Source organism: Strix uralensis, chromosome 8 (assembly GCF_047716275.1).
Source record: "Strix uralensis isolate ZFMK-TIS-50842 chromosome 8, bStrUra1, whole genome shotgun sequence".
In the NCBI taxonomy this organism is placed as follows: Eukaryota; Metazoa; Chordata; class Aves; order Strigiformes; family Strigidae; genus Strix; species Strix uralensis.
The window spans coordinates 9,033,502-9,059,628 of NC_133979.1; the positions used below are offsets into that span (position 1 = coordinate 9,033,502).

At 41.0% G+C, this 26,127-nt stretch overlaps 1 protein-coding gene across 1 annotated transcript in view; it reads left to right on the forward strand.

Annotated features, from left to right (window-relative positions):
• The window catches only part of BEND5 (BEN domain containing 5), a 970,982-nt gene that overhangs the window by 745,866 nt on the left and 198,989 nt on the right, over positions 1-26,127 (forward strand). The window contains exon 9 of the mRNA XM_074876087.1: positions 19,928-20,042. Coding sequence (XP_074732188.1) covers positions 19,928-20,042 — 115 coding nt within the window. The remainder of the gene's footprint in view (positions 1-19,927; positions 20,043-26,127) is intronic.

Genomic DNA, 26,127 nt, shown 5'->3' on the forward strand with positions numbered 1-26,127 from the left:
CATTCTTAGTCTGTGTTTTAACCGCCACCATCTTGCCAGCAGAGGGCAGGGAAAAAAAAATCTGAAGACTTTCATACAAATTTTGTTTCTGAGTTTAAAGAATGGGGTAGAAAGGGGCAGACTGCCTGAAAACAAGTCTCTTACCAGCTGTCTCAGGAGTCCTGCTGTTGCACAATATCTCACTGGGCTAGTGGGTAACTGAACTTGCTTTCTATGTAACCAAAGTGCTCCACGTGCTATGAAGGATTTCATTCCTGGACAGATTCCAAGAAGGCTTCTTAACAGTGGTGGCAGTTTTCTAGTTCACTTCATGGAAGCAGTGCCTTCAGATTCTTTGAATTTGATCCTGCAGGATCGCTGAAGGAGTTAGTAAGAGAGTGAAGTTGCTACAGCATGAGTGGGACTTGGGGTTTTTGTTTTGGATTTATTTTGCTTGTGAGAAAGGCAGTTTTATGTGAGAGGAGTAATTTTGAAACTTGTTGCTCCTTCTTGGAATTTTAGCTAACCTCTATCTTATGAAGAAAGAGGAGGAATAAACTGTCAGGGTTAAAAGCTGCTTTTCTGTTTCCTTCACTAAGCATAAATCTTTTGAGCATTAGGGCATAAGTGATATTAACTGAAAGACAGGACATGTTTTAAATGCAAGAGTAAATGCAGCTAACGAAGCCTTTACATGTGAAAAGAACCTTTCTGAAGTAACAGAGGTGATGATATTGCTTGGCTCTTTCCAGGCGATAAATTTCTCCTAATGAAATGAAACTGAGTTCTGTAGGCATTGGTATAGGATGATTTTGGTAACAGCAGCTGTACTGGAGAAAAACACTGAACCCAGAAAGTGCCTGTTGTGGTAATGATGGGGCCCTCAGAAGCTCAAGGGCATCATCTGCCAGACTTCATATCGGACTGAATTTATCGGACTGAATAAATGCATGGGTTGCATCAGTTCTGACCTCACTTAATCTGTTGTATTCTTCCTTCTAGCAAACCAAATCATCTTCATTTTGCAGCTATATTTCCTACCAGAGGAGGAAACAAAATAGGATTCCACAGAGAGTGGGGATCTTATACATGCATGTTTGTTGTATTACTGTAAAGTCTCACTTCTGTCTTCTCTGCCAAATGAAAGAGACTGGGAGCAAACACTTATGCTCTCCTGGCTACTTCTAGACTCAAAGCGAATGCCACCATATGTATAAAGGCTTAGTTTGCAGTTCATCTTTGGATGCAGGAGGGTGCTCTGCCTTGGCCATGCAGCAGACCTGTGAGTGCTCTCTGACGCAGGAATGCCCATTGTGGGGGCTGTTGCCAGTGCTTCAGTTTGTGGGCTGCATTGCTAATGCTGAAGAGAACTGAACTAAACAGAAGCTCCACTTTAAGGGAGTTTTATACTCTCTTGCCACCCCAAAGGTACAAAGCTTCCATCCTCTTTCAATACTTGTACCCTTTGAAAACCTCCTCTTCTGGCTGCAATCTGTAGGAAAAAGCATCTGATATTGCCCAGTTCCACCCTAGAGGTGACAGGTCTTCCTCAAAAAAAGAGCAAAGTCTTTCTATAAAATGAATGGTATTCTGTATGCATAAAATGATATGCATAAGTTGTGGCAGGAGAGGATGGGAACACTCTCCTGTTCATTTAGCTGCAGCTTAGCGCTTACAAGCAATGAGGGAACATGGTGAACAGAAGCTGCAGTTCATGGTCTCTTTTATAGGGGTTCAGGAAACCAAATTATGAGAAGCAGACAAAGACAACAGAATTCAACAGCCCAACCATAAAATGAGCTGCAGGGCTCTCTTAAAGTTGTTAGACTGCATTCATCCTTCTCACTAAGATTTTTTTTTTCTTTAAGTGCACAGCTCCTAAGCTTTAATACAAAGGGAAACACACTCTCCTTGACTTCTAAAGCAACATGAAAAACACTATTGTCTGTCCCTTGTAAATCTCCTGGATGGGATTTTAGTGTGAAGTATCCCAGGAGAGAGAGAGGTTGTTCTGAGAATATAAAACATCCATACTGGAGTAATGGAAATAAAAGCTCCTCTTAAAATTGTGTTGATGTAAATAGACCGTTAGAAGAATTTCTGCTACCCAAAGTGACATTAGCCGTTACAAGATACCACAGGTTTTGAATCAATTCACTATGGTGTCAGGCAGGTATGAGAGGTTATACACTTCGTTTCCTGAGCTGGAGGAAATTTATAATGAGGTTAAATTTCTCTGGCTATAGAGTTATGTGATTCACTCTCTTACTATGTATGCGTGCTGGATGTGCCTGCACAGAAGAGAAGATGATGTGATGGTGGCAGGGTGGGTAAAGAGGCTGTGCAGTGGCTGGCGGCTGCAGTCTGCAAAGGGAAGAAGGAACTCCCGGAGCCCTGGAGACCTGGGCTGCCTCTGAGGGAGGAGTTGTCATCTGTGGAGAAGGCTGTTGCATGGCTGAGAGACCCCTTCCTACCAGCAGCAGAAGTTGTTGCCTCATCTCTTCCATCCTATCAGTAGTAGTGGGAATGGAAAATTGGACTCACCAGGCAGACTCACACCCCAAGCCCAGCCCTGCAAGCTCACCTTGCATCTTCCAGTAGGAGGAATGGATCAGTCCTAACTCCTCATTCCTGGGACAACAAGGTCAGCTTTGCCTATGCAGATAAGAAATGTCAAGTGACTTTGTTTGATTCAGTTTGCCCTTTGCCCAGGATAGGCCTTTGACTAGCTCAGCTTAACTAATACTCTTTACAATAATCAGAGAGCTAAAGGAGCCCTTGGTCTTCAAGAGGGAGAATTGAGAAAGGCTTCACTATACAATAGCTGGAAAATTTGCTTTGTCTCCGGGTGGGATTGCCCAATTAATCTCTTAAGCATACTGGTTTTGCAATGTTTCTTGACTGCTCATACTTTTGAATAACATTAGCTTAAAGATCATTTCCTTCCAGCCCTAACCAAACTGCCTCTAGGGCAAAGCACATCATCTTCGTAACAGCATGCTGTGGCACTTTGCTAATGTCTGAGGATAGGAAAAAGAGAAAATATTGATTCAGCTGAACTTCACGGTCACTTGGCTTTCCTTAATATGGCCTGTTTTTCCCACTAGAAATCACAGTCCAAGTGGATTTTGAAGATGCTTATCCATTTCTTCCCAGTTATCAATTAGGTCAGTGCCATTTTCTGTGTGTATTGCTCTGTATGGCCATGGGCAGCAGCATTATGCCCATGCAACAGACCTTCTCTGGGCCTATATGGGAGAGCAAGCCCTCTGGAAGTGTGAGCTAATACATTGCTCGTGGCATTGCCTGCTGAGTCTGTGGCTGTGCAGCAGTCCAACTGGCCAGGAGCATCCAGTGTACCATGCATGCAGATTTCCCCAAACTGGACTTTGCATGCGTAGGTGAAACAGTGCTAGTGGGGATGTCCCAGGCAGAAATCTTGAAGTCCTGCCTCAGTGGAATTAGACCGGGGCATGAATATGCAAAACTCGCAACAAACCTGTAAAGACCAGAGGAATTTGGGGTTGTCTTTCGATCTCATTTGCATGGATCTGTTGCTTATGAGAAAAGGAACAGCTCCTAGTAAGGGACCATCATCAATTTCAAGGAATCTAAGATGTGAGATGACGCCCTTTTTGTAAGTGCAGCAGTGTGTGAGATCCGTACTGATCAAGCTGCAGGTGTTGTAGTGGTATGTCAGGCTTCACAATTAGGAATCTCTTCTAGTTTTTATACTTTCCTTTAAGCCTTTTCCATTTTCCTTCAGTAGTGTCCCAGCTCTTCCTCACAACTGATATTAATCTTGCTGGTCTATTGTTTCCGGCTTTGTCTTCTGACCCTTTGTTCTTTGCCTGCCCTGGCTCGGTTCAGCTGAATTGATTTTTTTGTTTTCATTTTGTTTTCAGTTCTTTTGTCTCCGAGGTGCCCTGCGCTTGCCTTTTTGCTCCTTCTGCATTGCTATAGCTGCTTCTCTGAGGAGCCAGCATTCATGTGTGACTAGGACTTGGCCGCTGGAAACTTTTCTTTGACACAAGGGCACCTGAGTGAAATCCTCCCTCTGCCCTTGCACAGATTGCTCACGTGTTCCATGTGTGCCTGTTGCAGGGTATTGTGTACATGTTTATAAGAGGCATATCTCCTTGACTTCTGCAGTTTACACAGAAAAGGACATAAAGCTTGTTTGGAGAGGAAGAAGAAGGGACTTAAGATGAAAGCAGGCTCCTGCCCCAGACAATAGCCCTTCAGAGGTTGTCTTTGCTCTTTCAACACAATCCTGCTTCTCTGGACTCTGAGGATGGAGAAAGAGAGGTAATGGGGCACATGCCCCAGCTGAAAGGGGACACAGTCTTTACCAGTCCTGCTTAATTTTGCCTAGGAAAAAATGTAGGCACAAATTGCTTTGCTGGGACCCTAATGCATGGGCAAACTTCTATTAAACACTTTGTAGACAGGAAGTGTGGATTTAGGGTGGTTTTGAACAGTGGCACACAGCTCTCTAAAGTCACCTTCCCCAGGGAGGTTGGTTCCTCAGTGACAGATGTGGCCCCTAAGTGACAATTTCCAGATGTGCCCTATAGTGTTAGTTCAGGGGTCCAATCACTTATTACATGTTCAACAAATAGTAATACATCCCTGGTATCCATGCTCTGATTTGAAGATTATGGTTTTAGTCTTTGCTGCTGCTAAATGTGAAAGATAATTGAAGATGCATGAAAAATAACTAATTTCTGTGGGGTTTTTTTAATGCCACAGGTTTTCAAAGAGAATGTTTTATTTGATATTTTGTACAAGCTCACTTTTATTTTTCTCATATTTTCCCTTTCTCTATTTTTTTTTCTTGTATCCCTGCTTTTTTGTCACTTTATCACTGACGGAAAAAAATATGGTGGGGGGAGGGAAGAAGCAAAGAAAGGTAAAAATCTGTTTCAGTGTTCAGTTATAAAAGGAGGAAAGGAAAATTCTGTAGGTCATCTGACAATGTTTCTTAAAATTTTTCAAAGCTTACTTCAAAATTTTCAGCCAGTGGTACAGCATGTAGGCAAAATATTAAAAAGCTGGACCATGCCTTATGTTATGGTCAAGCATAAGCCAGGTCTTTGGATGACTACAGAAGTGATGTGGCGCAGGCAATGATAACAGGGCAAGTTCTTGTTCACCAGGCCCTCCACCTACCCAAAAGGAGCTATTTCTAGCATCACTGAATGATTTCAGTTTTCATGGTTATTAAATTTCTACTGCCATGGTGGCTTTCGTATGACACTAATCACCACTGCACCCAATCCCCTTACAAACACCAGTGTTTGGTGTCATAACAGCAGAGTGAGAACAGAAAGGTGACTAAATCCTTGGTACAGGAGAAGCCATTCAGCCTTGCTGAGCTTTAACCATCTTCTGTCAAATGGGAGACAGTCTGTTGCAGAATCAAGAGTGGAGTTGAAAAATGCTGTGACCCAGCCTTCTCCCAGGTACCATCTTTTCAGAGTTGGGTCTGTCTTGTACTCCTGGGGAGGAGCAGGGAAGAGCAAGCTCTACTGTCCTGGGTCAGAACTGGAAACCCCTTGGAACTGACCCCCTAATTCACTGCAGGAAGTTTGCCTGCCCTGCGCTGGAGACAGCAGCTGGGAAGTGACTGCCACCATGCTCGGCTCAGACCCCTGTAGTGGCTTTGAAATGCACCATTACTTTTGCAATGCACATGTCTGCCTGGGATCTCAGTTTGCCCAATGCGTTCAGTGGCACCTGCCCCTTCTGATGTCTGTATCTTTCATGGAGTAAAAGAGGCTGTTTATTAAATTTACCTTTAAGATGTTAAAATTCAGTCTGTCTATTCAAGGTAGAAAGTTAGACAGTCTTCGCCTCTGGTTACATGTGAACTCTGATTCTTTTTCTTCTTCCTGGCAATATTCCTAATGGCCAAGGATATGAGGGAAATAGCACCTTGACATTAGCTTATGTGGACACAGTGCTGCCAGAGTTTAAACCCATTGCTGCAAAGTGCTTGGGGAGAGCTTCTGTCTGAGGGCTTGCTGGCACTTGAGAGTTCATTTGCATCTGAGGCAGGCTGTGAATGTAGAGTGCAATAGAACATTTCTCAAGCAATTCTTATTCTGGAACAAGAGCATCTTATTCCTTCTTAGTTTAATATGCTTCAAAGTAGATTCTGCAATAAGACTGTCTCCAAACAGAATTCTTTAGGAAATGGTGGAGTTTTTTCTTCCTAAAACAGCAACAAAACTCCTCAATGCTTAGAGAAGCCCTGAAATTTATATCTTTCTAACTTCCTCCCTTGTGCTCTTCAGATGTAAGCATGTACTTTATACCCTCCCGGAGAATTTTACCTCTTCACAAGCAGAGGTTTTGGTTGCTTGTGGTGGCCCTACTCATATGAGGACAGTTTGCACTCTGAATATTCCCTCTTCAGTGCTAATTACCATCACCTTTAGGATCTGCAGTGCGGCTCCATTTTCACAGCAAGATTTTCTCTGGAGGGGAGGTGGGGACTTACGACATATTCTGCTGCTTAGCAGCCAGGAGCACATCTTTACTGACAGGGAGTGGCCCTAATTTATTTCTGTGGAGATTATTCTTGCCTGGATGTCATGCAGCGTAAATAAAAGAACAGATCCATCTTCACTGGTGAGGGGCAGAGCTTTGGCAATTTTTTTCCTCATGTAGAGCTGTGGTCATTTTTGCTTTTTCTTTAAGACAAAAAAAAAAAACACAGAAAAAAGCTTTTTCCTGCTGGAGCCCAGTGCAAGCAGCTATCCAGCAAGTCCCCTCCAGCACCACTGGAAGCAACTTGCAGATACACAACTTTCATCTCAGATTCAAGGGGGGAAAATTCAGATGCAGCCAGCATTTTCTTGGCCATCAGATCTTCCTAGAGGATTAGGTTTTTGCTTAATAACTAACTCTTTCTTTTTTTTTTTTTCCCCCTTCTCCCTACCACCCCCCCACCCCCCCCCCCCCCCAGCCCTCGCCCCAGTCTGGTCAGCTCATGAGTCACCCAGAAGTAGTTCAGGTGTTGCATACAGTCCCTGCTTTCATTGTCTGCCAAGACTGAAGTTAGAGACTTTTCTGTGCAAATGGACTTTTTGGCTATTCTTTGACGCTGATTAGAACTGCTCAACCTCTACTACTAACTTCCATGTATCAAGGGAAATGGTTACAGATCTACTTTTGTCTCACATACTCTTGGTTTTGCTCATGCGGTACTTTCAGATGTCTTTCTGAGGTGCAAACCCAGAGCAAGCAGAGAGCTCACGCTAGCTTTGAGGGGAAAGGTAGCCAGCCAACTCTCAGGAAGAGCAAGACAGCTGTGATGCCACTCTCACTTTTCTCATGACCAGAAGGCAGCCACAGGAGAGTGTAAAGTAGCTATTTATTGAATTAACAGGACTCTTTATCCGTTTCTGGAATCTGATGGTTGTCCATTTTAGAAGTGCTACTTTATTGGACGATACCAGCATTGCACAGTGCCTGTGGACTTTGTGCCCTGCTTTACTACAGGAGTCTTACAAGTGACTTTGCCTGAGTGGAAACAGGTGAGCTGTCTTGCACGTTTTTAGTTTGTTTGAATGGAAGGACAGTAAAATCCTATAAAACTGAAGCAGTATAAACTGCAAACCTAGTAAAGTGGAAATCAATGAAGCAGCCAAAAGGTGCCATTACAGCTGACTTAGTGTAAGTTTTCCTGTATCAAGAGTAACAGAAAGTGATCACTTCACTTATCCCTATAGGGGAAATGAAGGCAAATAGTTGTGCAGGTTTCCTCTAGGGGCAGGCTGTCAGTTGCCATTGTTAGGATCTGGGGAATGTATGTACCATCTTCGTATATGAATGGCAAAGCAGCAGCTCCAGTAGAAGTGAGACACTGGATTCAGTACTGCGGAGTGGATGCCTCAGCTATTCTCTTCAGCTGAGTGGACTAAGATTCTGAGCTGGAGCACAAGAAAATGCAATGCATGCTTCTCTCTGAGTTCCTCTCAGCTCATATTCCCACTTCATTCTGAATGTTTTATCTTGAAAGACCCAGAGTGTTAGGGCACCACATCACCTCTGGGGGCACCTCCTTCCCCACGCACTTTTGCTCCATTCCAGCAATATGTGTTCTACTTTCATACCAGCAGTGGGTTGCACCAGGAATCTGTCTAGTTGAGTAGCCCACTTGTGACAATGGCCAATCACAGGTGCCTATGGGTTATTAAAGGTCAAGGCAAATTAACAGAGATGCTTCTTGATATACTCTTAGAGCACTCCACAGCTGAAGGAAACTGGAAAGGATAGTTGTGAATGACTGACCTTCTGCAGTGCCCCCTGGTCTCTGTATCGCACAGCTTTGTGTGCCTGCCTGGTTCATCCGTATGGCTTCTGGGTCTCTGCTTGACTGAGCAATAGATTTGCAGATATTGGAAACCATTTTTAGAATGTGTTTAAAAATACATATTTTTCATTTCTTCCCTAGCATTATTTATGTAATGCCCTTTTTCTTTTTCACTGTGTATTAGATTTTCATATGTAAATGTATTCTCTGTCTTCCTCCAGAGAAATCTACCTTTTGCCTTCTTGGTTTATAACACATTCTTTGCTTGGGCTGATCTATCCATCTTAAGACTTCTGTAGTTCTTATTGCTACTGCAGTTAATGCCATAAGAAAGACTAAGAGCATAATGTAGCTGCTTGCTTGTGCTTTACTGTACATGCAAAACAACACGCTATGACAAGCCCCCAGGGGAGGTATTAGGTAAAATTAGTCCATCCCTCCATTCCCAGTGCCCACCTTTGTTAAACTAAGCACACTGAGAACCCAAATGTTCCTGGTCCCCAGGGAAAGGCATGCTGCCAGATTTTGAAAAGGAACTCTGGGCATAGGGAGCGCTCAGAGTCCTGGTGAGACAATTTGGCAAAAGGCTTGAAAGGAGAAGTATTGTCATCTTTGGCTATTCTTTGTAATCCAGGAACCTTTAGTGGTTTCCCAAGTAGAACAAAGTCTGAAGTCTGAAGTGATATTTTGCTTCAATTTTTGTTCCCTTTTCGCTAGTGCTGTGCAAGCCATTGGTGTACAGCTGAAACTCCCCTTTTAGGGCCATGGTGAAAAGACCAATGTTTTGTAAGTCGATAAGGATAGCAGGAAACAATGCAAAGATGCCTGAATTAATTCTGCCAGGGTACCTGCCTGCTTAACTCTGGTTCATGCATTCAGGATTTTTCTATTCTTGTGTCTATTTTTATCTCCTTTGCAATCAAGCCACTTCTCTGGGTTGCAACACTCTCGTCTTGTGTATCAGGGAAGGTGGGGTCTCCTGGATGTTTGTGTTCAATTCTAAGGCTTAAATCTTAGCTGTATTTAACATCAGTTAATTCTGTAAAAATTGAGAGCCATAATCCAGCAAATGTTTTTAGAGCTTCTGGAGGACTCGTATTCATGGGAAGGACAGACTTTGAATAATAATGACCAAACACATCATCTTCTGAAGCAACATCTTTAGTATGATTCTGATAAATCCCAATTAATTCATTAATAAAGCAAGATCATCTGATCCCTGCAGTGTTTCTCCAGGAACCCTTTTGTTTCTTCCCAGGAGGAAAAGAGAGGCATCATCTAGGGGGTAGTGGTAGGCTCATTTTGATGCAAAGAGAACTCCAAGCTCCTTACAGCATATGAGGAAAATTAAAGAAAACAAAGCCAACCAACAAAGCCACCCACTCAGTCTGTGCTGTGCACTGAATTTATGAACCCTTCGGGCAATCCTACAGCAGGTGTATACTCCTGACAATACATCCTCTCTTTGACAGCCTGACATGTTCTTTCAAGTTAGTTCCACAGGTTTTTGCACCAGTTCTACTGGAGAACTGTATGACTGGCATTTGGGCCTGGGGGAGATTAGTTTGTAGTTAAGCAAGCTACATCAGCCATCAGGGTAATTAAGTGGCTGAGGTGTGGGCTCATCACTACAGAGGTCAGGAGGCAGTCTGCTCCCCTCTGCTGAATCTTGCACTCTTTACCAGACAAATCTAGCCTTAGCCTCTTTCTACTCCCCTACATTGGCCTAATTTTTTGAAGCTAGTGGGAATCTCATTGCTGTAAGGAACAGGAGAGCCAAATGCCATGAAATAATGGGAGAGATTAACCCCATGTACCACCTGGACTCACAATGAGTACCAAATGCTGCTGGAGAGAGTGTACGAGTCCCATACGCTCAGAGCTGCAGTGGGATGCGGTACATGGTGCCACTAACAGCCTACTGCTTCTCTAATCAAATGTTCAAGCAGACTGCTGCATGAACCCCCAAGTTTGAAGCTGTTGAGAATCTAGCTTTTTTTTTGTTGTTCTACAACATTTCCTGAAGTCTGAGAAGACCCACAATCCAAATCAATGTATCAAAATGAGTCCTGAGGCCATAAAGTGCTGGTTCCAACAAATAAGGGTCAGACTGCTAGGTTCCTTGTGGTTTCCAGCTGTTAAACTGCCAAAGCATTAGAGTACCTCTTAAGGCATGTTAGAAGACTGTTTTATCAGAGCAACATTACATAAATATGCCCTAAGCAGTCTTTTGTAATGACAATTATTGTGGTCTCATGTCATCATCTACTAAGGTCTGCTTAGTAATATTTTTTTTCAGGCAGGACCAGGTGTTGGCTGGAGTAAAGTTTCTGGAGAATTTTTTCAAGTAGGAACTAGACTTGCCCTCACAAAATACTTAATTTTCTCTTTTTTCGGTTGACAATTTTAATAGGTAAAATTAAAATAGCACATTTTATCCTCCTCAGGTGATCCTGTGAGGTTCTCAGTACCACCTATGATTTGTGGAACGCTTTCAGTACTCACTGATTTTGTTTGGAAGAAAACAAGATGGCAGAACTGAGAGTACTCAAGCCTGCATTTCTGAAGTGACCAGCAATACTGGTTGTCTCTGTTACTAAAAGACTTTCCATCTTGCCCTCTACAAGGCTGGTTTTTAGGAAGTGCTTATCTTTAGGGCAGAGTGTGGAGGGAATGGACTGTCACAGATCTCTTCTAGTGGCAGCTGGGTAAGAATAGAAAACTTTCAGAATTTTCTCAACACCTAGCAAACACTTTTTGTTACCACTTGCCACATTTCCAAGTGCAGTCAGCACCACTGAGCTTCATGAGCTTGTGTGAAAAATCCATCTGCTGGTTTTGGCCCCAAAGATGCTAGCTTTGCTGCCCTGCAAATCTGGCCATTGCTATCTCAAGTTGAACATACTAAAATAGCAGACTCTGGTAGCAACTTGCCAAAAATCAGCAGTGCTAGAGACCAAGATCAGGCATTCTGGCTCCTGGTCCCACATCCTAGTCATTGGGAATGCCAACTTTAATTATGTTTTACTGGCAATGTATATCTCTATCTTTTCAGCACTGAATCAGGATGTTGTGCTCCAGCCCAGGACCAGCAGTCACATATCCTCCAAAGCAGATGTGAATCTTATTATGAAGAAAAAGCCACAGCTCATAAAAATACATAGGAAATCCCAAACACTCATCGCTTACCAACTTTTTGCACTGAATTTAATCTACTTCTAGACTGCTGATTTGTGGCTGACTCTATTCCAGTCATATCCATTTCTCTACATAGTCTCCCTGCTTGAAACTCATCTGGAACTCTTTGGGGTTTTGAGGCAATGTTTGCATGGTCTAAATGTAGACAGCTAGCAAAAAGAGTGGGATAGTCAGTGCATGTGAAAGGTAGATGGTGTTAAGTGTACCTCCTTTGTGTGAAAACAAGGAATATCTATGTGAGGAAATAAATTAGCAGGGTATTTTCCATCCCAGTCTGTCCCATCCATCCTTAATCTGCAGACATATTAAAATGGGCAAGATCATCTGCCTAGGGGTATCATATGGTCCATCTTATTACCCAGTAGTCCTAGAATGTTTTCCTATGGCAAGATATTCCTGAATCTTCATTTAATTTGCAGTCTTAATGTCATTTGGGGCTGTAATGGCAGAAATGTCTCCTCTATCCATACAATAGTGTGAGAAGGATTTTTAACTGTATTGGGTGTTCTAGAAATGTTTGGATACCAGAATGGCCAGAGTCTTATTTAATTATAGAGCCGTGATGTGGTAACACAACTGCTACTTGCTGTCCTCACAAACTATAATCAGCTGATCTGTTTAGAGAGGCCTGCCACAGAGTTGTGGTCCTTCAACAGAGACTTCAGACTCCTCAGATCATTACATGAAGAAGAATGTATCTGAGAAACCTGGAGGGGTGGAGGTGAGGGGTTGGGATGCCCTGATTCAGCTCAGCGACTGACAGAGCAGTCTTTCTCTCTTATGCTGGCAGAACCCATTTGGGAGGCTCTTGACTGCTGTTCACACCTCTTGCTTCCTTCACATGGATTTGTGTTTCAGCCACACTGAATGTCAGATTAATTATTTGCAGAACCCTATGCTAACTGAAGGAGAGAGGGAGGGGAGAGATCAGGAACATAACTTTTTAAACATTCTTTAAATCAATTACTGTCTGTGTTTACCATGCACATTAAAATCTGAGTTAAAATCCATAGTGCCCTGCTCTGCCATTTTAAGTACTTGTTGCTAGTCGTTATCAATTCCTTTGCATGCAGCCCCTACAGCAGAAGTTCAGTTTTCTCTGGAGCTGACATTAGCACTGTTTCACTGGGCTGGCAAAATGCAGTGAGCTAGTGTGTTCCCTGGGAGACTGGCTGTTTTCCATTTATTTCACTGCTCTGGAAACAGGCCTAGCTGTAATGGCCTAACATATCTTAAAACAGGGAAATTACTAATTCAAGTCAGTGAGCATATTTTCATTTTAAAAGAGTAACAAATTAAATAAACTCCCTGCATTTTGCATTTGAGACCTCAGTGTTTCATCTGCTGTAATCTAATTCACCCATTCATTTCCTACACATTCATTTTATCCCATTATTTGAGATTTCCTTTGCTTTTAATCCTGTGTTTTGAAGAGACATAGAGTTGCAGCAGAGAATAGATGAGAGAGTGAATGGTAAATAAAAGAACAAATATGCCATAATATAGCTTGATGTGCTCCTAATGAATTGCTTATCACAGCTGAATCCTTAAAGTTAGGTGTTCAACTTTTCTCTCTCAAGTTCATTTAAAGTTCTTTAAAAAATAGGTGAAGTGGGGCCATGTCTACAATCCACCAGGGACTTAACTGTTGGGTTTTGGTTGGTTTTTTTACAATAGCAATGATTGTTGCAGATAACTGAAATGACCACAGGAGCCTAAAGACTTTTTGGGGTGCTTTTAACCAGCCACACTGAAGCAATGAGATCTTATTTAACACTGAAATATCTCTTGTCTAGTTGGGGACAAATTGCTCTGCAATCAAAAGGCTTGGTATTTAGTCCAGGAGAATCAGTCAGCCCTTCTCTTTCTGTACACTTTAGATGAACCGTGACCAGGAATGTATCTGGTTCACCCTCTACATCTTCCTAACACCGTCTCACCTGCCTTGGTTGGCTTCGATGTGTTTTGTCATGAGTAAATGTGTTGTTTTGCTGTTGTCTCCCTTGAGAGCTTCCTGACCATGGGAACCACTGGGAAAAATTGTTAACCTCTCTGCATTTTCGAAGAACTTGATTGTTTTTCATCACATGGCACCCGCAGGCCTGTGCAGGCCCCCTCTGAGACTGTCCTGGGGGAAAATTAGATGAAATTTGAGCATCAGCATAGATGAAACAGGAAGAGCAGAGGCTGACCTGAAAAGCAGGATCTGGTGAATACTTACTAAGGTTTTGTGCATGCTACTGCATCCTTCTCTGAGTGCGAGCAATTCCCTTGCACTTTTGTGTGTAGAGGATGGCCAGAGAGGGAGTTAATGAAAAAAAAGTCAGTGTTCTGGATCTTTCTACTCTCAACTGCAGTAACTACTCAGAGGCATATGCATACAGATGTACATCAGGTTTGGCAACCAGAAGCCATTGTCTGATACACTTCAGGCAACAAATTTTCCTTCATGTAACACTGTAACCAGGTGCCTGTTTAGTTTTGCAGTGCTCCTTAATCGCTCTTATTATTTTTATAGTTTTGATGAAATAAACTTTGGTTTTGCCATGATTTACAAAAGGACCTTTGGAGAGATGAGGAAACCAATTAATAAAGCATTCCAAATCTATAAATTCCTTCTGTATTGATCTTAGAATCAATGTGTGTACCCATGTGTGTGCCGCTCCCACCCCCCCCCACCCCCCATAAAACATGTTTCTAAAAAGTGAAAAAAACCAAAACCAAACAAAGCTGAGTTTGGTAGTCTGTTTTTACACATTAAGAGAAGCAGTTTTGTAAGAAGGAGCAGAGTCAGAATCTGCAATGATCTTGTGCTTATGGATCACCCTATGCGATGATCTTTTGTAGGGATAATTTCAGTGACAGCATGATGTTAGATCATGTCAATAACCCCACTGTGAGTCAGCTCTACTCGTTTATCACCATTCACATGCCTTTTTTTTTCCTTGCTGTTGTGTTGAATATTGGAAACACTTCAGTCTAAGACATTATTGGACTTTTTTGTCTATTGGCCTGTGCTGGGGGCCGCACTGAAAGCACAGATGCGCATTCTGTAAAGACCATGCTGCCACAGCATTGCTGTGACCTGTGCTGAGTAGGGTTCAGTGTGAGTGTGACACTTTTCCCACCATGCTGGGATGGAGAAGAGTGTCCATCTGTCTTTTTCATGTTTCGTTTTGTTGGGGTTTTTTTCTGCAGTCCCATGAGAAAGGGCAAAGGCTGAACAGACAAGGACCCTTTTGCTGAGAGTTCCTTCACAGACAAGTGGTGGCACAGCAGTGTCTTGCTGTTGTTTACTGTTTGTGCTGTACTTGTTCTGTGGAGATAATATTGTAGCCATTTGGCCCTATGGTCTGATTTTTTTTTTTTTTTCACCATCACATTAAAAACCCTCTCCAAAAAGCCCAACCCCATATTCTTGCTTTCCTGTTCTCCACAAAAGTAGAAGTATAGTGTCTTTCACATTGGTTTCAGTCTCCTTTTAACAAAACATTTCAATAGTTTTACCTAAGCATAAGCATTCAGGACTCCCATGTATTTGTTTTCCAGTGAATATATCCTATTGTTATTAGAGCCTAATTGTTACATTCTCTTTAACCTGCAGGCTATGGTGAGCTGACCGCAGGATACCAGCCGCTATTCAGGGTTAGGAAATGGGCCTGAAAATATAAATCACTTCTTTCTTGGCATATACTAGACACAGTCCAGGATATGTTTGCATTAGCAGTTGCCATATTGCATTAGGATCTGTGGTGATTAGATTTTCGGTAATGGGAGCAGGGCAAATGTATTACATTGTTATACAATTAAACATATTGTCAGACTGAGAGTGAAAGGATAGGGTAATGGAGAAATGGGATAAGACAGGCTTTTTTTTTGGAAGGAGCAAATGTGGAGGGGTCATGTTAGAGCCAGCAGGAAGTTTAAACAGAGTTTAAGGTGGTTGATTAAGGAAACATCTAGACAGAACAGTGGAAATCATGTGAGCAGAGAAGGTTGTTTTGACATGTTAGGGGAGAGGGAAGGATCAACGTGCTTGTGAAGCACCATCAGATATTTTGAGCTGGATTAGGGTGGGCAGAGAGATGCTACAGGATCTGGTGTTGGAATAAGTGAGAGGTGCTGAACTGCAGAAGGCAAGAGAAATTTGAGAAAGTGCGTTTAACCTTAAGAAAGAATAATGATAGAGAAGTGACTTGAAGCAGAAATTTGGTCCTGATTTAGCAGCTTCAGTGAAGCTGTGTTTACCAAGAAATACTGTTAACAAACTACTAGAATTTTTGGAGCCATTGTGACCATGTATCTAATGACTCGCAGTTGTCAGTATTGTTCTTCCTTTTCCTTGTTTTTGCTTCTTTCTTTCCTTTCCCTCACAACTATGAAAAGCTTCTTGAAGTTAATGCAAAGACTTTGGTTGATTTTTAGTGGACTATGGATAAGCCTCTTATGTCATGGCTGAATGCTGATTTCTGAGCTGTTCTGGTTCCAGGCAGCATCTATAATTGCATGTTATTATTTGAAAAATAATGATTTTAATTACTTTCCTGAAAGCTTGATACAAAATAATCTATATTGTTTTGCTTCTTTTAATTGGAGTACTTTTCCACACTGTAATGTGCCTGAGTAGGCCCATTCCATCATGTTGTCCATTTTATTTTAAAGTCACTTGAAGAGCTACTACTTAGTTATTGGGCTATTTTCCTTGATCTCCAGCCACAGAGATTTATTTTTAAATAATACTTGTCTTATTTCTTGTAGCTGATGTGACTGATTCAGATTGGATTATTTTGTTTGACCCAAACTGGGGCTGTGGTTTGAAGATCCAACCAATCTGTGGGCAGCCCTTTTTTTCTTTAATAGCAGACTAATTGGCAGACCAATTAATCTGCTCATCTGTGAAGAGAAAATTTATAGCAATAAGTAGTTCTATTTCCAGAAGTCATTCTCTAAAGTAACATTACAGTGGCCTTGTTTACTTCGTGCCCTGCAACACGATCCAGTGCTTCAACAGTAGCACAGGTCAATTAGTGGACAAATTAAGCAATTATTAGCCACTAACAAGGGTGACTGGCATCATTACCCTTCCTGTTTACCAGCAAACTGTTATTTTAATACAAAGATCAACAAATAAATTAGGGCATCTGTTGTATTGCCATGTCTGCCTTGAAGTAAATGATATTAAATGGGCTTTGGTTGCTGCCAAATTCTTAACCCCAGCCTAATGAGATACACTGATATGTCTCTTGCTGATTATAGAAGCTGTAAAATTTAGTTTGTATTGATTTATTAACAGGAGGACCAAGTTCTCTGCGATGGTATTTTTTTAATAGTCTGATATCTGTCTTTTTACTTTAAACGTTATTGATCCAGGGACTATTGGGTTCCTCTGAAAGACAAAGTTATTTGCTAATTGCATTGGTTATTTCGATGCTTACAATAATTTTATGGTGAGATTCGTATATGTAGATGTATGCTTTCACCTAATGCTTCCCTTATGTTCCTTAGAACTGCCTTTACTTCCAGGTTAGACTTCTGTGCGTCAGTTATTTTTAACTCTTGCTTTGTATTTTTATCATGGGGTAAGACTTCTTCAGATTTAATTAACTGTCCCCTAAATAAAAAAAAAATACAGTAAATCTCTTTGGATTGGGTGAACTTGTCTGCAGTATCCCCTAATAGATTGTGGTGCTTTGGGAAATGCTGGGTCTCATTTTCCACAAGCTGCTGGTTGCCCACGACCAGTCTCTTCAGTCTGGTATACCACGTGCAACAGTGAATCATGCAGAGAAGAGGCTCACCCATTACGTGTTTATACAGAGCCTTCCACATCACAGCACATTCTTGGTTAGGGAATAATAATTCCCTGTGTGAAGCTGAAAATTGTAGCTTCTAGTTGCCAAGACACCTTTGCCAAGCTCTGTGAGTTAGGCTGCCTCAATAACAGGAGCAAAATTAGCAGAACCTGGACAAGCTTCTTCCCTGGCGTAGTTACAGCCAGAGCAAAGCTCTGAGAGTTTGGGTTTATGTGTCACCTTCTGAATGAAAAGCAGTCATGTTATCCCTGAGGTATTTGTGGTCCTCCCTGCTGCATGAAGAGCTGTCTGTCACATGTACACTCTTGGCGCACTGGCAGATCTCGTGGCAAAATTGTTCCACCAGGTCTTTGGTGAAGTGATGATCATGTACACAATGTGATATTTATACTGCTTTTATTGCAGCTGCTTTGAAAGATCATACCTGACCTAGGATAAAGTACGTTCTGGACATACTGATTTCTGAATAGTTAACTCTTCCAAGTATTTTAGAAAACACAGACTCATGTGATGTTTTGAGTCCAGCTGAAAGCTCTTTAAAACTATAACAAGCGTAGTGTTTCGAGAAGCCATGGACTAAGTGTGGGATTGCATCCCTTTAAGTAGTTTTGAGCCCTCCAGGTGTGCGTACTGTGGATTATGTTTTAGACGCTGCCAGAAAACAGTTAGAGTAGCAGTTTAACATAGCTAAGCCTTTCATGTTTGCATACAGTTAGGAAACCTGGTTATTCAGGATCCAACTGTGTCCCTGTCATTTCTTCGTGTTCTTGCTGTTGTATAATGAACAAAAGACACAACGCCAGCCAAAAAGCAGATCGATGTTCGGTTTCCTTCATTGGGAGGAGGTAATTGCAGAAACATTTCCTGAGCAATATAATTATGTATATACTAATTTGCCGCAGAAATTCAGGTTTAGTCTCTTCTCAAGTCGAAGACCTGGTTACAGAAAGGGACTTTCTCTTCTTCAGGATTAGTCGCTAATAGATGAAAAAATTGCTGATGTTTAGAGTCAATTATACCTTGATCATCTTAGACATTTCAGAAGCCTCATTTTTCCCCATGTGCCTCAGCAAATTAGAATTCATTCCAACAGCAGCATAGATTCAGATTTGTTAGTATTTGAAAGACAAAATGGGCCTTAAGAAATAGGCTAAATGAAGAAGTTGTACAGAATGTGAGATTTTGGTCCCATCTTTAATATATGTTTCAGTCAAGCTATAAACAAGCGTGTTTAACCTGGCATGAACCCAGGTTTTAGTTTGTTTGTTTTTAAACATTTTGATTGGATCACAAAAAGTCAGGTCTAAAGTCAGCTTTTTTGAAGTCAGCTAGTTAGCCCATGCCATCTCTTCTATGCTGAATTGTTGCTTGTTATATCTATTCCCTAGGGCTTTGCCCTGTCCAGCGTTAAATGTTTCTGATGATGGGATTCCACTCTTCCCCTGGAGAGACAATTCCACAGTCTAATAGAGCTCACCATTAGCGAAATTTTACTGATGATCAGCCTTAATTTTTCTCTGCTTAATTTTATCCTGTTACTGGAGCGTAGTGATTGATTTATTCTGGGGAAATTCAGTAAATGGTTCCTGCTTCACAGGATGGACCTTACAATAAATAGCAAATTGTCATGACCTATCTGTGGGTGTCCTGAGATTACACAGGAACTCAATTTATCTTGACATTCATTCCCTGGAAGCTATTTCTGTCAGTACCAACTCAGTAGAGGAATAAGCAATGAATTTAACTGCCAGACAGCCTGCCTCCTGCCCCAGCACCAGCCATGGAGCAAGGAGATGTTTAGTTGCTCCTTGAGCACAAGGCCCAGAGGCAGGAGCTCCTGTGGGGTCTGGTGCTGTGACTGTACCCAAAGGAAGGGCATTTAGGAGCTGCTTCCCTTGTCACTTGCCTTGGTTCCACATTAGAGGAGCTTCACTGATGAGGTGGAGTTACTCCTGGTTTTTATTGATGTAAAGTAAGTGAAGAATCTGACATAAATTCCAGTCTATCAATCCCACAGTTTCCCTGTGCCTGGTACAGAGTTTATGTAACACTCCCAATTTTAGTGAGGCGTTTTACATCTCTCTATACATTCAGATGATCTGAACTCTGTGTTCATACGTCAAGGGTAGGTCTGGGCATATACTCAAATAAATTTGAGGTGCCTCAGCTCAACAAATTATCGCTCATGAGCAGAGCTGAGGTATGTGCTCATGTATGCATGCTGGGTATGTAAGGTGCTAGGCTTAAACTAGTAGGTTTTACTTCATTTCACCACTTAGGAGGAGAAATGTTCTGTTATTGTGGCTCAGCTCATGAGCAGTAACTTCTCTCTCTGTCGAAACTTGACTGTGTCTGATAATGTAGCCATATTGTACTTGCATTATGAGGATGGACTAAGGTATTTGTCCTTAAAGTTCTTATTTATGGAGGTTTTTTTAGAAGGCAGTAGGTGTACGTGACTGCAAGTGGTTTGTTCTGTTGGAAGCAGGAGCAGTGCCAGGAACCAAGAGGAATGATCGTTCTAATCTTTTTATATGTGAAATTTCAGATAGATATCTGGAAATCATTGATGTCATAAACTCCCCTCTTCAAGCTCTTCTTTCATTTTTCTCAGGTATAATTGATTTCCTTGTGAGCCAGCATCCTATTGCAAAAGTACTGAGAGACCACCTGGTCTTCAAGATTGCACCCATGCTCAATCCCGATGGAGTATACCTAGGAAATTACAGGTATGGTGTGGAGTATGAATCTGTGTATTGTTGTATCTACCTGTTATATCACCCTGCACTCTTTTGTCACTGAATCTTATATGGCTTGTTTCAATTAATTCCTCTTAAACTGGAGGTTCTCATGTGGCTGTATGCTTCCTAAAGTTCCTGTTGAGGAAGGGGGCTCAATGGCCAATTTGTTCGCTTCAGGAGGTAAGTAGCAACTCGCCAAGATAGCAGGGTATCTGCTCTGCAAGCCTCCTCTAGGTGTGGGAGTTAAAGTCAGCTTAGAGTTAGACCTTAGCTGTGTTTTATAAATGCAATCATTATGCTGCTCATCAGCCTCTATGTAAATGTGTCAGTCAATCACAGTTCCCTTCAACTACCCAGATCATCCATTAAAGTCACAGATTTCAGTCTGTTATTGTACTGTAATAGATAGGGATACGTGGAATGGAATAATCATTCCACCCTATGCTAATTTTACTTCATTTTAGTATTTGAATTACTACTTTACCACCTCCTCTGTTGAGAAACTATTCAGATAATCTTTTGTTTTCCCTAAAATTGTTTGCTCTTAATGCATTTATTTACAAAATAAATGTGCTGCTGAAGGTGATAATGAAAAGCAGTTGATTAGTTGATGATTTGTTTGTGGGGGCAATTACATGTACCACGTAGTTCTTTGGAGAAGCCCCTGAGAAATGTAATATACTGTATGTGGTTTTGCTTACAGCGCAAGACTAAATAACACAATATACTCTGTAGCCAGGCTACCTTGAGCTTTGATCTAATTAGGTATTGCATTGCTAAGCAGAATAAGACTGGATTATTGTGTGGATGCGGAAACCACTGAGGAAGAAGCTAGAAGTTGCAGAAAATGGTGCTGCTGGCTGTTCTTTGTTTTGATATGTGCTTCTTAGCCCTCCTGTGCTTTGCTACTTACTAAACTGAAATAGCAGGGAATTGCGTGGGTGATTTCAACAGTGCTTATATATGTTTTATAAGTGAAACTTCCGAGGACACATGGTCTCCTTGCAGCTACACTGATACTCCCTCAACTCTTGGCAAATCCAAAACCAGAGAGCGATATTGCAGTAGTGGCATCTGACAGCACTAGGAATTTGTCATAATGGTTATGTCACCTTACAGGAATAAAGCCCTAAAATAGCTCTAGAATCTGATACTACATTGTTTTACTCTGTCCCAGGTGCCCTGCACGTAGGCAACTCCAGCTGCAATTAAGTAACTCCAGTTTTGCTCCATAAATTCACTTGCCCTCTAGGTTTTTCTCCAGCACCATTATTTATACTTTTTGAGAGGCATGCAGGTTTACAGACATGTATATGGCTCATAACTTGAAAAGCCTTTTGGGAACCCAGGTATTATGAAAGGGCATGTGAATTCATTGGGAATTGCTGAGCTTGATGGTATACTATTGTTTTAGCTTTTCATGATATGCAGAATTTTCAGCCCTCCTGAACTAAAGAGACTTTTAATGAGGTAGTTGGAAAAGCATTTGATTTTCTTGTGGTTCTTCACTTTATTTACAAATGGCCTAATGTAACTAATAACTTAAAAATTAGGGTAATAAGCAAAATGCTACCTATTATCTTGAGAAGAATATTAAAAAGCCTAGTAATGTGCCGGCATTGTAGTTAACTAGTGCTGAGTGAATAATTTACAGCAAACACTTTATTTCCTGCTCATACAAAATCCACAAGCACATCACAATTTATTTGCTTGAATTTACTGGATGAATTTTTTAAAAAAATCTCTAAGGATCAATTGCTAGTATTTGAAAATTTAACTCTGAGGCTTCTCTGTGATTGGCTAGATAAGTCTTTTTCATCTCTTTTGGTCTCTGTTCAGATTAGCACATAAATAGGACTTTCAGAAGTCTTCCTTGTAGTGTGGTATAACACAGATCTATTGGCTGGGGACAATCCCCCTGCTATTGCAAACAAGGTCTGTGGTGCCATATGCAGTTTTAGGCATTTGAACTTCTACTTCCTGTTATCTCCCTCTTTCTCAAAGCAGCAGCTAGTGACTATTTCTTTGGTTCATTGAAGGTTCACACTCAGAGCTATGCAAGCTAAGATAATGATATGGGTAATTAAACCTCATGCTTGAGTTTGTAAATTGATCTCCTGCCAGTGTGAGAGAGATTTTTTTTTTTACCCCACCAGTACACAGCTTTGTACAATTGGCAAAGTATACTGTCGGATGCACTTCACTGTCCTCTGAAATCCCAGGCGCAGTGGGCACCATTAAAAGCCTGAGTATGTCAGCAGTACTTGTAGAAGGGATGGGATATACTAGTTCTCCTGTGATCAAAACAGGAACTAACCACTCATTTATCCAGGGTGATGTAACAATTAGCTGATGGGATTTTCTTCATTGTCATTTTTGGGGTTGCAGAACTTTCACCAAGGGTGTGAGTCTTCTGCTCTTCTCCAAAATCTTGTTCCTTTGTTCTGAGCCTTTGTGAACTGAGGTTTAGGAGTTTAATCTGAAACTGCAACAATAATGCCAATAATTGTCTATTATCTATAAACTGTTGCTCATTCTCAAGAGAACAGACCAAATGGCTTGTGACTTTCTTGTGGTGAAATGTTCGCAACCATCAACAAGTGAGTTTACAATCACAGCTATAAAGCACAAGTGCTCACAGCACGGACACATGTGTGAGGAAGATTGTTGCGGGTACTTTCAGGCAGCTCTAAAAGGAACAGTCACGGAAATGTACATCAATGCCCAGTGTATGAAGGTACATGGAAACAGGGTGCCAAACTTTACTGATTTATTCAAATATATGCAAGAGTTTAAGAAGTGTATTTGTGAACCCATAGAGTTAGGAATGAAAAGACAAGGTGCCTTATCTGACTTAAAGGGGTGGCTAAGCACCCCCTCTAATTTAGAATGTTTAGAAGTTCTAGACACAATTTTTAAAAGTATTTTTTAAAAATAAATGGACAAAAGTTACAATTTAATTGTAATCTTAGAGCATGTCTTTTAATAGAAAGTGAACTAGTATGGTTCTATCTCTTAATAGCTATTACTTATGTACATAAACCAAGAGAGTTGGTGAAATTAACTCTAGACTTTATTTCCTGTGAAATTTCTGACTGACTGTTTAGAAACCAAACATTTAATTTTTGCTTTCACCTGTTTCTTTCTGAAAAGAGCTGAGAAATGAAAAAACATGGGCAGATCACACTACAATAGAATAGCATTGGCTGGGTACAAGTGTTGGAGGGGTTAGGTGTGAAGAAGTGAAGCCCTCAGAGTGAAAATTCACCTGCAAGTCAAAGCACTGAATGGCTAATTGGGACTGCTCCTGCTTGCAGAGCTAGCTGTTGTTTGCTGGTTTGCTAGCATCATACCCATCTGTGAAGATGACTACTACACTGCACTCTTTCTTCAGTGGAAAAAAAGCCTCCATAGTCTTTTTTTTTTGTCACATGAGTGTACTCAGCTATTTCTAGCATACAGGATAATGGTCGAGGATGTAGGGTCTTTTCCAAAACAGGATGACAGGCTTTATCCCTTTCTCGAAGTCTTTAAAGCCTGGTATTACTGTACTTCTAAGTGTAACTGGCTTTGCTGTTACAGTGTTTAGAAAATGTTACGCTACATGGGCTTATTAATTAAATTGTCCGGGAAGATGCCATTGGTTGACCTAGCTAAAATAGTGAGTCTTCAACATAATTTTCCCTTTGTTCTGGCTGGTAACTTGTCATCAGCTCTCACCTGAATTGAAAGACCCCTTTTGCTGGGGATGGCACCTGACATGATCTTTAGTTCTGTGAAAGAACATGGCAAAAAATAAAAATATTTTTGAGTTTCTCCATAACATTAATCTCACCCTCTCTGATGGGTTAAACTGTGAAGCAGTTTGAGGAAATAAAGGAAGACTAGTGCTGGGAAGAGAGATTTCTTGACTTTTCTCTCTCTGTTTGCAATATAGCATTATCATCTTCTGAACCTATTACCATCCCCAGGGAGGTGGGGTTAGCCTAAGAAAAAAAAAAAGTGTTCTTGATTTAAAAGTCGTGCATCCCCAGGCTTGGCCTGAACTTTCCTTTATCAAGAGCTTGTTCTTAAGCTGGCATTCTTTAGCTGAATGCTGAAATGTGTCCCTGCAGGCGAGATGACTGTACCACACCATCTTAGATTAGTTCCAATTTGTCAGCCTCACCTTCCGGAGATGAAAGCTTATGCTGGCACCGAAAATGATGTGTTTCTTAGTCTGGGCAGCTCTTCACTGAGGTATCCCAGAAATGCCATGACAAGGCAGATGAAATATCCTGACCGTTCTCTAAAGGCTTTGTTGCACGACCCAGTATGGCTTCCTGTCCGTTGCCGTTTCTGTGTTGCCTTCACCTGGTTAGCTGTGACAGTATCAGCCTTCAGTAAATTAAAGCCATGAATTAGCTGAAATGTTCTGAACTGTCGTCACTACAATATCCTTCTAGCTTGATTGTAGGGACTGCAGAATTTGTGTGAATGAGGAGAAGAGGGCATACACTGATTCTACTCCTTTCTTATTTCACTGTCAGGTATGATGTTTTTGAAGTCAACACAATCTTTACTGCTTGCTTGTGTGAGGGGTTAACAAAGCTATGTGTTGGATGGAAAGGAGGCCAGTCCTACCCAGACTGGAAAGCCAATTCACCATAAACAGTGTCAGAGTCCATATTGCAATGAAAGCTGTGTTGGGATTAAATATTTTGGACAAATGGTGTATTTTTGCCCCAGAAACATACATAGTTTTCTAAGGACTAAAATGGTTTGTGGAAGTGAGTTGAATTTGGCAAATTGTTTCAAGTGAAAAAAGGGAGCTGAGAAGGCTTGAGAAACATTTCAAATGATTCATATCAGCCTTTTATAAAGGACAATCTTCTCTTGGTTTTGTTTGTTAATGGCATGATTTGTTTAAAAACTGGCCTTTTTTAACGATCGTTTTTGAAGAGTCTGAAATACAAACAGAAAACTAGGCTTTGGACCAGATTAAATATTTCTGATTTATCCTGAATAGGTTTTTGTGGACTTCATTTCTGTGACTCTAGAAATAATCAAAAGTTCGACATTTATGTTCACATGTAATTTATGAGAGGCCTTTTGACAGTAAAAGCATATGTGGACTTTATCCAAATGATTTTAGCTCTAAATCAGAGCTATAAGTTGTAATGCTGAGAAGTGCTGATTTTGGTCTTTGATAATATCACTTTGGAGGATATACCTATACTTGCATACAAACATGTTCATAGTGACTGGATACGTTATGTGGTTCTTACTATCACTTGTCCAGTAGTGAGACATGGCTACTCATGTGCATACTGTCATTTGCATAATATCTCTTGATTATTTTTCACCTATTTTTCTGGTGGGGAAGGCTTTTTTCTTAGCTTCATTTAATGCATGTGAAATTCATGCATTGCCTTGAATTGAAAAACAGAGTATCCATCTCAGATGACAAGATGAAGCTCTCGATGGAGTTTATTTTTCCTAATTAGGCGTTTGTCATTGTGTATTCTATATAACAACATATAAGTAAACAATCATGGACCTTTTGAATAAATTTATTGGTTTTATTTATGTTACTGGGCATAAAAAAATCTATAATTACCAGGTACAGCCGCAATATAACTGGTATTTAATGACAATTACTTTTTGTTACCATAGAAATGAGTCCAAAGTAGTTACCTATAATTTCTCATTCCCAAACCTCACACATGTTGTATTGCGGTATTACCATAGTAATTGCCTATTAGTCATCATAAAATAAGCAGTTACCCAGAAGTTATCAGGATAGTGTGAAATTTCTCATCTCCTTCAAAACTTGCGGCACATGCCGCTTCTCGTCTTCCTTCAGTGGGATTTTTGCCTGAATGACAAGAATGTCCGTTGTATATTAACCCAAGGGAAGAAGGGATGTGATTGAGAGAGAATTGTACTCTAAAAATACCCTAAGTCAGGAAAAGTATGTTCCATCCCCTGAAAATATAGAACTATTTCTTGTTATTGAAAAACAGGGATTTTTCAATCCCACGAAATGGAGATTGGTTCATTGCCACGAATTTCCTATTTATTTTTTTTCCAA